Source organism: Antrostomus carolinensis, unplaced genomic scaffold, assembly GCF_000700745.2.
Source record: "Antrostomus carolinensis isolate BGI_N321 unplaced genomic scaffold, ASM70074v2 scaffold21742, whole genome shotgun sequence".
NCBI lineage: Eukaryota > Metazoa > Chordata > Aves > Caprimulgiformes > Caprimulgidae > Antrostomus > Antrostomus carolinensis.
The window spans coordinates 65876-80100 of record NW_010300469.1 but is presented as its reverse complement, the minus strand read 5'-3'; the positions used below and the strand labels follow the sequence as shown (position 1 = coordinate 80100).

Genomic DNA, 14225 nt, shown 5'->3' with positions numbered 1-14225 from the left:
AGTTTGCACAGCAAACAGCCCATGGTATGAAAACTGGGCCCATGACAGCTTTTGGAAAGGAGTCAAAGCAATAGTGCAGACAAGATGCACAACTAGGAGCGTGCCGACAGAGCTTTTATTCATCTGGCAGCAGACAGCCACCTAAGTAAATAGCCAGACCTTAGAATCATAGAACGGTTTGGGTTGGAAGGGACCTTAAAGATCATCTAGCTCCAACCCCCCTGCCATTAGCAGGAAAACCTTCCACTAGACCAGGTTGCTCAAAGCCTCATCCAACCTGGCCTTAAATACTTCCAGGGAGGGGGCATCCACAACTTCTCTGGGCAACCTGTTCCAGTGTCTGACCACCCTCACAGTAAATAATTTCTTCCTAATATCTAATCTAAACCTCCCCTCTTTCAGTTTAGATCCATTTCCACCTTGGTATGCAGCAGGCTGCAAACTCTCCTTCTGCTACTGCCAGCTGAGGTTGTCCTCTTCAAAACCGCAGTGAGTTGAACTACATTAAGTTACACCAGAGAAAAACATACTTTTGCATGTACACCATGAAGCAAAGCATCCCCTGCACAGCCAGCTGTGCCAGCTGCTGGTCTAACTGCCCTGAGCTGGTGGTGCCCAGCTGCTCTGCTTCCATCTCATCCACCTTCTGAATGCCACTCCACCACCTTGCACCGAGACATGAAAACACCAGTGAAAAACACACAGGGCAGCTCAGCCTGTTCCTGTCACTGTTTCTAGAACTCCACTGTTTCTAAACTTTCTGTTTCTAGAACTCCAGCCAGCTCTTTTACACCAGTTCAGACAGCCTTACGCTGTACTGCAGCCTGCAGAGCAGATACAGCTTTTCTTCAGAGAGTCATTAGTTGCATGGCTAGGTCAAGGTCTTTCCAATATCACAAAATTACTTCTCCAGAAATATTTGCATTCATCTTCCAAATACACAACATAAACTCAAGCAGTTTAGATGCAAAAATTTTTCAACTTAGACCTGCAAGGGCTCTCTGAAACTCAAGAATGAAGTTACAAGCCTGAGTTCTGACTCATTTACTTCCGTTTTCTTTCAAGACAGTCTAAGTGTGAGCTGACAGTGTAAATTGGGGCTTTTAAGAATCAAAGCAACATTTGCATGTACCAGTTGACAACTGGTATTTTTCAGTCAACATAAGCAGAAAAACTAGAATAACCCAACTTGCTAGAATAACCTATTTTACATGTATACACATCTATATATAGCACAGAATAACAAAGTTACTAGAAAATTTTAGTGTTAATCTCTTTATCCTGGTAGGCAGCCCTCTGAGGATGTTAAGAAGTATGCAGGCTCATAACCTCATTGGGGGTTGGAACTAGATGATCTTTAAGGTCCCTTCCAACCCAAACCATTCTATAAGTATTTTGACTATCTTTCTATGCCGTTTATTTGTTGACCATTGATTTCTTCATATAGTCCTTATCCACTCAAAAGAAGTAGAAATAAAATAATAAGAAAAAGGTTTTTCCTGTAAATAGAGAAAACAATGGCATACAGGTTATCTACAAATGCTTCAAAACATTACAAACCTTTAAGAGAAGAAAGCATGTGCTCACATCAGGACTAACGACACACAATTTGATATGTCAGTCTACAGGAGAGTAGCTACAAAAATATATGTGAGGTCCCTACAATTCATAGCAGCACTGCTGTCAGCCTAAAAGCTGCAGAATAATACAATAAACCCCTTCACCTATTTTCACTTTTGCTGTTTTTTGATCACAGTTTACAGATCCTATATCCATTTTTAAAAAGGGTCTAATTCAACTTATCTACATACAAACACACCCACTCAAAGTCTCTAACACAAATCACCACCATTGAAGAAAAGTTTCAAAACTTAACTGGTATTTTCTTCTCGAGATCGAAGAGGCGTTAGTTTTACCTCCTCTGCTGTAAATGCAGCTGCCCGTGGAGAAGAAGACCTTCACTGAAACAGTCGATACGGCTTTGTAACAGGCTGTTTCGAGACTGGAGTTTAGATACAAACAACCGGTGCCCTAAGTGGAAAAGGGTGGAGTTGGCCACAAAAAAACCGCCAGTGAGTTAAAGCTGGCGGGGAAAAGATAAGAGTCACAAAAAGTGTTTGTTAGAGCTATGAAAAAAAAGAATTATAAAAAAAAAAAAAAAAAGAAGTGGGGTGGGCTTCTGTGTTAAGACAGAAAGAAATGGGCTCTGAAATAAATATGGGAAATTAGGCAAAGTTATAATAATCTCTTCAGTAGCAGTGAAGTGTGTGGGTACCTGGGCTGGATTCAGTGACTCAAGCAAGAGCAAGCCAGTCCCCATCCAGAGCTCAGCCTGTGCTGGTTTTTCCGGCTCCTCTAACCTGGTACACACCAGGTTCCCTCCGTGAGTTGAAGCGGTGTGTTTACTCCTGTGATAAGCAGCCTACAGATGCCCTATGATTAAAGCAAAACTCGAAGCACTGAACTCCTCTGCAAAGCCCATCTTCAGCACACCCAGCTCCCAAAGTCCCAGTGCCAGCAGTCTCCACACACACGCAATCGCTGCCATGAGTGGGGGGTCTGGGTCCCAACCTCATGTTTTTTCGGAGACTAAAGTCGCACTATACAACTTGCTAGATGGAACATAACTGCTAAAATTTAAAATGCTAGAAGAAATAAAATTTCAGCTTGTCAGGGTTCTTACATATTTCCAAGCATAATTAACTGTTTTTTTTCAGTTAAGTAGGGAGGGTGGGAGCAGACACAGTGGCGATACACCAGGACAGACAATAGGCAGAGCTCTCAGAGAGCGTTCTGGATGCAGCCAGGGAAGTCATCAGTCACGACTTCCCAGGCACAGTTAAGACCTTGTACTAAACCAAAGGCTTTTAATAGCCAAAACCCCCCCCCCAAACCCAAAAAGACAGATAAGTCAGTCCTTTTAATTGTTATTCATTACTTGTACTGCAAGAGAAGCCCCTCTTCCTGCTCTCACCAAATCAACTTGATGCCTTTACTGGACAGAATTTACAAGACTAGTGAATGAAAGAAATATGGCGGATTTCTTTACAATGCATTTTATTTTATATCTCCCTATCACTTTCCTACAGAATTAATTCAGAGTATTATTTAAGATTAATAACCTCAAATACATATAGGGCCATAGGAAACTTATCAGGTAAAGAAGGATGGAACTAATTATTTAATAATTTGAATAATCTAAAGAACGTGGTGCCAAAAGTACAACAGGATCTGCAGACTCCGCCCCCAAGACAACAAAAACCCAAAGCCAAGCAGTTAGCAACCAGCAGGAACATTGGAAATATGGATGGGGAAAAAAAAAAAAAAGTATTTGGAAGCTATTGGCATGTATATCTGTGAAAACTAAATGGAAAGCAGCAACGTGGAAATAAGAGAGGAGTGAAAGGTAACTAACTCATTTTTAATGCAAGGAAGCGGGGAACAGCACAAAAATCACAATTGCACTCGTGCAGGACAAGGGTATGAATTGACCACGCATCATCGCAGCTGTAGAAGTGGAAGTTAGGCAATGGGAGTTCTTGGTTTCTCATACAGATCTAGTGGGTGGCCTTGACTTAAGGCAGCGTTACCCTGAGCACAAATTCCCCCTCACTTAAAATGCTGGACTTGACCGGCTCCCTGGTCTGCCCTGGGCTCAGTGGGACAGTGTCATGGCTCAGAAGGAATCTTTAAGGGACATTTTGTGGCCTGTCTTAAACAAGGTGCCAAATTGAGCTCATCTTCCCCAGTGAACAAAATGCTGCACAGGTCGTATGACCAAAGCATGGGGTTAAATAAGCTATTGCAACCAGAGAAGGGCCATGAGTCCCCAGCAGGAAGCCAGGAAGATGTCAGACAGGACCAAAGCCAGAGAAGGGAGCTGCAAGGAGAGAGGTTTGTCCAGCCAGGAGGACCCCAGGGGATGTATAAGGTTGTGAGCCCTTCCCGGTCAAAGCGTCACTCTCCTCAAGGATCTGAAAGGCTTTTGAACTTGCGGGGAAAGAGCAGTGGAAGCTGAAACATGTGTGAAACTGAAAGGACTTTGATATTTTAAGAAAATAAACTGCCCCAAAACAGAATGGTGTTGTGAAAATACTGCATGTGCACTTGATACAAAATAAATTAAGCTAGACAACTGCAAAAGCTGGGGAAAAAAATAAATCAAACCATCACTTCATCTCTGTCCTGATGGTTTGAAAATAACATAGCTAGAAAAAACCCTCAAGTGTGGGTGGGTTTGCTTGTTTTTGAGGAGAAAAATCTGCCTGCGTGCTAAGGCAGACCTCTGAATGGAGGAGTTGCTAAGCAGGACTTATTTCCCCACTTTTCTGGGCAAGATCAGCTGGTGTGGGAGGCAGGGACGTGTGTAAGGCAGGAAGGAAGAGGGGCACAGGAGAAAAGGACATTTTTAAACTCAGCATAAAACCCCTCTGATTTTGCAATCTGGATGGCTAGACCTGAACCAGTGTCGTCATGTAAGGGCAGCGCCGAACCAGAACTGCCCCGAACACCATGCAGAGCTCTGATCGATCAGTACTCGCTCTCTTTATCCAACGTGAAATTAAAGTAAAGCATTATGAGATCCTGACAGCAAACTGCCCAGCTTAAAAAGAAACAAGCTCCAAATAACCGTGTATTTTGTATGTAAAAATGGCAAGTGCATGTTCAATGGGGCTCGACAAGCCACGTGAAAATTTCACTGGTAAATCCAAAACATAAATCAGGCATTTAAATTCCAATAACCAGGCATTTTTATGCTTACACATTTCAGCTGTTCAATTCAGCACTTTATATACAAATTTGACAACTCCAACATTTTCCTTACTTCAGTAAAATAATGAAATATATTTCATATAACAGTGTCTCTTATGTATAAGTTAAATAAACAAATGCACTCTCTTCCATTTCCACTCCGACCTGTAGCTTTTCTGTGAATACAGTGATATAAAGTGGGTGTGAGGTATTCCTCAATGCAGCTGAAGCAGTCATCCTAATTTCCCATCAGGTTACACACACAATTCTGTTAGCTAAAGCCTGTAGTTAGCTTTTCCTGCTGGTTAGAGAATTGTTTCACATGGTCTCACTTCCCTGGAAGCAGCGTGGCACTGCTGCCTGCCTGCAGAAACACCTGACACCTTCCCCAGTTGCTTTGGGAAGGCTGTGAGGAGTTTCTCCCTGCTCTATGTTTATGCAGCTCCTCGATGCTGAACTGACTGTGCAATCTTTACACTCCACAACTGTGCAACCATTGTTTGTTTTTTGTTGTTTGTTTTTTTTTTTTTTAAAGTGTTTTCAAAGTTTCAGTTGCCATAGTGAGGGCAACAGAGAAATGCCAGAAGGAAATGAAGGTCAGGAGGACTTATAAACCATAACTGAAATAAGGGTTTTGATGATACAGCAAATAAATGTTTACTCTTTGAAGGAGGTAGTGACTCTGTGTAACAAGAAATATGTGATTGTTTAGCATATAAAAAGGCAAAACTGTTTTTAATTTCAGAGTGAAGTTGGAAAATCCACAAAAAACCCCCCATCTTTTAAAATTTTTGATATATTATAGATCAAATATCTCAGACCCAATGCAAAGCAATAAAATTAGTCCACTGCATAAATATAGCACCTTTCCTTTAAGAATAATGTCACAGTACCTGAACCTTCTGAACTTGCAGATGTTACTGAAATAAATTTAAATGGTTTTATCATAAAGATTGGCCAGCAGTACCTCGGGATGCTATCAAGCTGCTCAGACCCAGCTGAGCTTAATTTCTTTCCACCTTTCTAACAGACAAAAAACAAGAAACATGCAGGTCCTGTCAGATTCCCCAGGCAGTCAGATGCTCACTGGTTACATGCAGTATTAAGCAAACATGCCTGAGAGTTTACTGATAATGTCAGGACATTCTTTATAGGCAATGGTCATAAAACTCCTATAATTTGTTTAAGACTTATTATGAACAGACTCTAAGATATTAGCAAACATCAGAGGTAATGGGAATAGCTTTTAAGCAGTTTTTAAATTATCTAATTTAGGAAAGGGAAATTGCACATCAGAGAGGAGCAGTCAGATTGCACATCAATATGTGCATCAAACAGCCCATCAGAGAGATGCAGCAGTTTGATGTCTGAAGATGTCTGGTCAGGGCTGTAGCCCTTTACAATAACATGCACTGCATAAAATATACCATGGTTCCTGAAATATATTCTCTAATTTATTTTCTCACTAGAGGATTTTGATTTTCCTACTTGAAAGAAAGATAAATGCTTGTTAATAAAACAGATTAAATCAGTATCTAAGCTTTCTAGTATATGACAGTGATTAACCCCTTAGTTTTATATCATAATTCTTTGCTTAGAGAAAGTGCATGTTCAAACAAGTTCAGCTTGAGTCCATACATGCTTGTATATTTTCAAGAAAGGTATTATCTTTCCTCCATACACTTCATATTTACTAATACTTGCCAGAAGATGAGTCAATGACTGTTTCTCTGATCTGAATGCATATATTAAGACTGAGTGAAGATATGAATGCATATATCTAAGACTGGGTGAAGCAAGCAAGCTCTTCCTTAAAATGTGTCCTGATAACCTCTCTTCCTCTTCTTCCAAAATACCTTCAAACTATTGCCTCCTTGTTGACTGGAATAAACCAGAGAAGCAACAAAGCTCTATGCAGACTTCTAATGCAATGTAATTCTGCAGCTATAGAACAAAAACATTACACACAATACTCGTTAACTCAGTCCTGAATCTGTGTTACGCAGAATGGTAAAAGGAAAAATGTTTTCTGGCCCTTTTGTGACAAATATTATCTTCAGGAGGATACAAAGGAGTTGTTTTGAGTCCTAACTCTCAAGAACACTATGGCACATCACAGCTGGAACCTAGAAGAGATAAGGCTGTTTCTATCCCCAAATCAGTTATGAAATTTGCTCGATGGATATTAAGTCACAGGTATTGTATTAAAAATGATTTTATTTCCTCACACGAAAAATCATATCAGAGCTCCTCTAAATTTTCTATTTCAAGAAAAGAGACAATAAAAGGAGATACTTAAGTGAGGGGAACTGGCAACTCAGAGAACTCCTCTTCGTGCCTGATCACAAACTCAGCTCCAAGGTTCCTGTTTCTCCCTGGCAGATGCCGAGAGCCGAGCAGGCAGCAGGCCCCTGGCTTATTTGGACAACTGTTCCCTTACACAACAAAAATTTGCAACTTATTGGCAGCTTCAAACAATCACTTTCCAAAAAATGCTGGGCTCAGCTTCTCTTGCAGCAGGACACTAACAGCAGCCCAGCAGCTTTCTGTCCCCCAATCTTCTGTTGAAAGTTAGCTAAAGTCAGGAGTTGCTCCTCTTCACCCTCTGCCTAAAACCTGCACACTGACACTGTATCTATTAAAAAAACTCAAAACAAAACAAAAAACCCACAGAGGCTGAGGCAAAGGGACATTTATTAGATTTGGCAGACGAGGCAAAATGTCCCCCAAAATGTTAAGGAAATAGTTACGCTCATCAGATTCAACACTGCCATCGAAAGGACCAACGAATAACACACATACGAACCTAAACAAGACCTCTAACTTATTTTTATCTGTTAGGCTAAAGATATAGTCTTTGCTGTGACTCCTAGCTACTTATAATGTGAATATTTTAACAGGAAGGAGTAGACACCGATCACATTTTACAATCGAGTGTTTAACATAAAATTATCATCATTAAAGCATTATGCAATACCTCCTTAGAGTATTTTCTTAGTAAAAGAGCTTGGCTGCAAAACCAAGCTTGCACAAATTGACTTTAAAGTAATAAATTCCTTAGTCAACAGGTTCACATTATACTCAGAGCAGCACACAGATCCAAGAGGCACTCCACGACAACACTTTAGCAAACAATCCTGTTATTCATGGATGACTATAATAGGGTGATTACTAACAGCTGTTTGCAATCTCATTACATGTGGAAAAGCTTCAAAAAAAAAAAAAAATTACAGAAGAAGCCCCCCAACTTACAGAGGAACTGAAGAGAGAAGGATCTGCAAAGCTGCTTAACTCCTCCCCAGTCCAGTTATCCTCATTACTCACGTTACACCCCAACACCCCCAAAGGCTCACCCCCACACACTCCTTAGTAACTCCCTATGGCTGCAAAGCACTCAAGGCAACAGTGTTACTTTGCAATGTATTCATCAGGTTAAACCCAAAGAATGCATTTATTAAAATATAAACTAAAATTAATTCGAGGGCAGTTTAACAGATTTGATAGTTTTATAAGTAGCCTACACAAGTACTGAACTGACACAACTAGTAGATGAATGCTGATATAGCCAAGTATGGCCACCCCCAAGGACATGAAAAGAACACAGTCTAGTTTTTAAACAAACTTAACCCAATTAAAAATATTAATTAAAGCATTCCTGATGCAAATGATAGGTTAATATTCAAACCCAGAAAGCAGAACACCACATGATGCCCTAATTTGTTCATATTCCACCGGTGACTCCTTCGCTCTCTTCCCTGCCCCTAGAGTTTTAATTAAGTACCCTGTAGCCAGCCAGATCTTTTTGTCATCCCGCAATGAAGCATAAGACCGTAAAAGCATCAGGAGAAAAAAACCCACCAAAATAAAGGCTGCTTGTTCACAGACAAAAAGCTATGCAAACAAAATGCTGCATAATCTGTTTAGTGAGTCTTCTTAGAAGATGGTCCAAAGTTATTCTAGCTAGCTGTGACATAGAGTTATTTTTTCAAGTCTCAAAAAGTTAATCAGGACTCTCAGAAAATAATTCTTTCTTTCTCATCCCCCCTTAACCCCACTTACAGGGCTCTGCAGTATCTGAGTGACCCTCTTCCTTTGCTCCATCATATTGAAGTCCTGTCTCAGATCAGGAGACATGTTTCTCTCCCGGATATACTCTGGATCATTCTCATTGATGCGATCAAAGTACCGCTCTTTGTGAGGCATCGTGGCTGGGGGAGGAGTAGTGATCACCACCTGGCTGGCATCAGTACTCATGCTTCAAGGCTGTGGATGATAGGCTTCACCTGAAACAAATAAAAAAGGGGGAAGAATGATTAATAAGTAAAAGGAGGGCATTGAATAGAACTTCCAAGTCTGGACATAAATTATGTTCTTTTTCATCTCTGCAGAACAACGCCTAAAATGAAAGAACAAGTGAATAATTATAATCAGAAAACTAAGGAAATATTTTAGAAGAGTGTTTAAAAACCATTAATGAGTCTCTAATACTTTTATAAACATCTCTCTTCAAGTTCAAATAAAAAACCAACAGCATACAATTAAAAATCATGGCATTCAAAATGCCCATAATATATTTTACAACAAACTTTCCTGGATCATTTCACATTGCACTCATCACCCCCCATGGTTTTCATATAGCTCTCCTTCCTGACATGTTCAACCAAACACACCCAAAAAGACGGGGCCTCTGTTCACCCTCCGCTCAGAGCTCATCTCCCAACTCAAAGACATTCCTCAATTACAGCATTTCTGAAGGATCTCATAACCCCAGTGTAAAGCCGAGGTGCCCAGTCGCTCGAAGACTGCCAGGGGATGTCTGCAGAGCACTGGCTGGTGCCTGCGCTTTCAGGAGACACTCACAGACACCAAGGGAACCGTGGAAAATGTCTTATGTTGGGTTGCAGAGGACTGCGGCTGCAATAGCTGAGTTTTAGCTTTTCTCCTCTTGTGTGCAATTGTATGCAGGTTCTCACTGAAGCTCATTACAGCAGGAAAAAAAAAAATAAAGCTCATTACATTAGGAAAAAAAAGCAAAAAACTTTCATGTCTTGGTAGAAAGCTAAGCTTAAAACTTCATTTGAAAAAACCTGATAAGCATTTGTAAACACAAACAGAACTGGATCAAAAGCAGAAAAGCAGACATCTGAATTTTCATACAAAGAATCAGGCTCAGAAGTACACTCAGTAGCACCATTCCTCAAATGGGTACTGAGGAGGGACGTTTTCTCAGGTTTGAAGAACAAAGAGAAGCGAGATTTGTAGGACGAGATAGCGTTTATGAAAATACATTTTAACATGCAAATATCTACATTCAATAATATATTTAATATAAAAATATTTGCATGCAAATGTATTTGGCATGTAAATAATTCACCTCTTCAGAGGAAAAAAAGCCAAACATGAAGGAATGAGAGTTACTGAGCAGTATTAAACACTGACGCTTGACATTACAGTCTCATCACTCCATGGCACAGTCCACCCGTCCCTCTTCTGGGTCAGCACAACTCCTGCTCAGTTCTATAGCTGCAAATACTGTTGGGGTATTCTGTGAACAGTGAACTGATGTGGAGCATCGGAACTCTTCCAACCACAACTGCACCTATATTCCAGATGAACCATCTGGGGAGACCCCTGTTAATACCAGCTTCAGCCACCAAGGCCTCCTCCTGCCTGTGACAAGCCCTTTGGGTCCTTGTGCTGCATCCTCTGCCACGCAGCCACGCCATGAACCAGGCTGGCAGGGGGATGCACACTGGTTTTCAGCCAGTTTCCCACACTGACGCCCAAGCAGCTCTGCTGGCATTCTGCAAGGCAGAGCACAAGGATGAAATCCTGGGGCACTGCAGCCCTGCTACAAAATATGAAACCTCAGACAGAAAACAAGACAGATATCACCTACAGAGCCAGGGAAGCATTAGCAGATAAGGTACAAGAAAACCATGTCTATGATTTTCCTGAATATTAGAGATTATGATAAAATTTGGGATTGAGATGAAATACAACTAACACCTAAAACCAGTCATTACAAGTTTTTTTTGTTCAAGCTCTTTTTTTTTTTTTCCAGGGAGAAAACATGTTCTGGGATGCAACATTATGCAGCTGCACTCACAGAGCTTCCAGGAGGTACCTGGCCTGCTGGATGGATGTACCACGTTCTGGGATGTATAATCTGCATCCTGGAGACAAGCTCCATGAACTCTGATGGCTTTGTACAGAGGCTGTGGAAGCACACCAGTGAGTTTTGCATTTGCTGCTCACATGCAGTCCGAGTTAATTCAGCATTTGCTGACTGACTACTGGGAAGCCTGCTACGTGTGATCAATTTGGGGGTGCTGGGGAGAAGGCAAGGTGCTTGCATCAAGGAAGTGGAGGTCTGGGAGAAGTCTAAAAGTAGTATAAAAGGAGCTTAAGTTTTTCTAAAGAATGAAGTATTGTCTTTTTCAGCTGGGAGCACTGAAGCAGAAGGATAAACCTCTTGGGACAGGCATTTGGGGATATGATCACAGCTCAGCTTCTCTCTGTTTAAGTTAGAAGAGATACCTTTAGAAACGTAACCACGTATTATGTCTCCTCTCTCCACAAAACATCAGGGTTTAAGAAGCAAAAGGAAAAAGCATTGTGAGAAGACTGAAGACCATGAGCTCATTCTCCAAATGCCACAAGGTATATGAAGGGCTTGAGACCAGACCTCCCAACCCACACTGTTCACAATCTGCACTGGGGTAAATACCTCCATCTGAGTCAGAAGAGACACTGAAAGCAGCCTAGAAATGCAGATGGCAAGAACCTTACTTGAACTGGTGACCAGCTGTGACTGCTGCTCTTCAGTTACTTCTTCCCAGGAACTGCCTTATCCAACTGTTTTTCCTAAAATGCTCCTGAATCCCGCTGACCTTGAGTGGCAAACTTGCTCAGCTGCTGATCCACTCGGCTGGTTGGACCAACTACACGCACGTCTGAACTTCAGAAAACTTTTATTGTTATTATTCCAGGTTTACAGGACATAATTAGTTCAAGTCCGTTACTTTACAATTCATTCTTACAGTGACAGAAAAGCCCATTCATCTGTAAAAAGACAAAAATGTGGCTGGCAATACCTAAAATCCACAAAAGAGATTTTTCTAATTGCTTTGGACTTCATTTTTTCCTCTTTCCTTTCAGAGTGGTTTGTTACCTCTAGCCATTAAGATTACAACATTAAAGTCCTTGTACTACAAAAAAACCTCCATTACTGAACATAATATGGGTATTGGGTCCAGTTGTTCTTATTAGGTCTGGTTCAATGCCCGCTCTGTTGGATCCAGGCTGACTCTCATATAACCCCTACTGTTCGGCTGGAAAATTTTCAAACAAATCAGCCATTCTTTTATTATTTATTTGCATCTTGCACTGATTTTTTTTTTTTTTTTTAAAGTGACAATTGTTAAAAATATGTTCAGCTTTTGGGATCTAAAAATCTGTACCTTCTTCTCAGCACAGGACTGGCAAGGGCACAGCAGTAAGTATTACAGAAAATCCAGATCTCAAAAGCTATGAATTGTGATAGAGGATTCTCTCCCCCTCCCCATTTTTTGGTGAGATTGTTTTGCCTAGAAGGAAAATCAGCTTCGCTGCAAGGCTACTTTCAGCGACTTCCACCCCTTTCAGTGATGTTCATGAATTACAGAAAGCGAGTAATCATCTTCCTGAGTGGTACTAGCTAATGTTTCTTATGCCTGCTACACTGCATAAGTGTGATTTGTCCCAGAGACTGAGGCACAGGTGGAAAAGAGAGACCATATACCCTTATAGCAACAAGATGTTATATACCTAGACTGGTCAGAAAGGACAAACATACACAGAGAAATCAAACCTAAACAAGGATCTGGACAGGGTTCTGAGCAACCTGATCTAGTTGAAGATGTCCCTACTGACTGCAGGTGGGTTGGACTAGGTGATCTTTAAAGATCCCTTCCAACCCAAACCATTCTATGATTCTATGCTCTGGTTTTGTTCCAGTGACAGCCATGGCTGTTGCTCAGCTGATGCACAGGTTGTAGCCCACATTTTGGCCTAACATGCATATGCTGCCATGCCAAAGAGATTCAAAGTGTACATAAGAGCAGTTTTCTCACCTATGGTTCTACTATTCCAATGGAGGGCAAAAGAAATTTAAGAAGAGCAAGTCAGCATATAAGGTTGGGTTTTTTGTTTTGTTTTTCACAGAAACGCCATCTCTGCTGAAAATACTTTTAGGGACCTGTAAAACAAAGAAGGTCAATAAATCTTGCTACAAGGTAACTTGTTAATCTAAGTCAGCTTCCCCCTGTCTGTTTATGTCCTCCTAGTTCGTTCTGAACTCAACTCTGATAGTGCTACAAAAGAAAACAGGTCAGGCCCTCCTGCGCTTTGATAGCTTATATAGCTCATGGTTTGACCTCCATATTCTGTTCTGTATTTCATAACTCTAACTGGCTACAGGGAGAAAATAGAGCATTCCACCTTTGTCAGGATATGCATCTCTCCACTTAGAAGTAAGTTTTATTTAACAAAAGCTTCCAATTTATTCCAGGAACTTGGAACTGTTGATTTTAGGCTGCAACATTAAGTCCTGAGCATCCCCATCTGACACTTTGTAAAGTCAAAGTAACATGCTGTGCCGCTTTTGTTGGAATAACTGTTTTCAATGTCAAATTACAAAAGCAGCTCAAAAAAAATAATGAGGTCAGAGAAACAAGGAGTACTGAAGGGAGAAAAAATTATCTTGCCAAAGAACACTCAAAAAGCACTGACTTGATATAAATATATCTTTCATAATGTACAGAATGTAAATAAAAATAAATATCACCATAATAGAAAGAGCAACAGAAAAGGGATCAGATCGTTAGATTACCTAGCAACGAATCATTACCCTACCTTTTATGCTGATTTTTTATGGCTGTTTTCAGACATTCCCATCTTCTCTATGCAGTGCAATCCATCTGTTTGAGAGTTTCCAGCACTGCAAACCAGCAGCGTGTGCGTTGCATCGTTAACCAGTAGGACTGATTTCAGGTCTGAGCACTCGAGCTAGGCTATACCGCGCCTGAGCGATTCTTTTTTAAGGAGCACCTTGTGTTATTCTGCTCTTGCTATTCCTCGCCTGCTTGTTTTTAAGGAACAGTCTGCTCTTTCTTCCCCTCCTCTGGTGCCTCGTCTGCCAGGAGACTTGTTGGAAGCAAACTGGGTGTCTCTTGATCTCAGTTCCAGCCTCCCTATGAAACAGGCAGGTTCCAGTCTGAATCAAAGATGTGGCTTTAGCCAACTGTCAGCTACATAAGTAAGCTGGCAGAAAAAAAACCCCCACACTTAAGGAATATGAGGGAACAGTTAAAGGGGCAGGAAAATATGTAGGGTAATATGGTCTGAGATGAGGGTCACCATTGCTGTCTTCTGGCATTAGAAATTCAACTGTCCATCCTCTCTCCTATACATTCTAGTGATGACGTCTAATT

General features: G+C 41.0%; 1 protein-coding gene across 1 annotated transcript in view; it reads right to left on the bottom strand.

Annotated features, from left to right (window-relative positions):
- ADD3 (adducin 3) overlaps window positions 1-13898 on the bottom strand; it is a 34420-nt gene extending 20522 nt beyond the window's left edge. The window contains exons 1-2 of the mRNA XM_010163153.1: window positions 13648-13898; window positions 8812-9035 (exon numbers count right to left, since the gene is read on the bottom strand). Of these exons, the coding sequence (XP_010161455.1) occupies window positions 8812-9006 (195 nt within the window). The 5' untranslated portion in view covers window positions 9007-9035; window positions 13648-13898. The remainder of the gene's footprint in view (window positions 1-8811; window positions 9036-13647) is intronic.
- Between the last annotated feature and the right edge of the window lie 327 nt (window positions 13899-14225).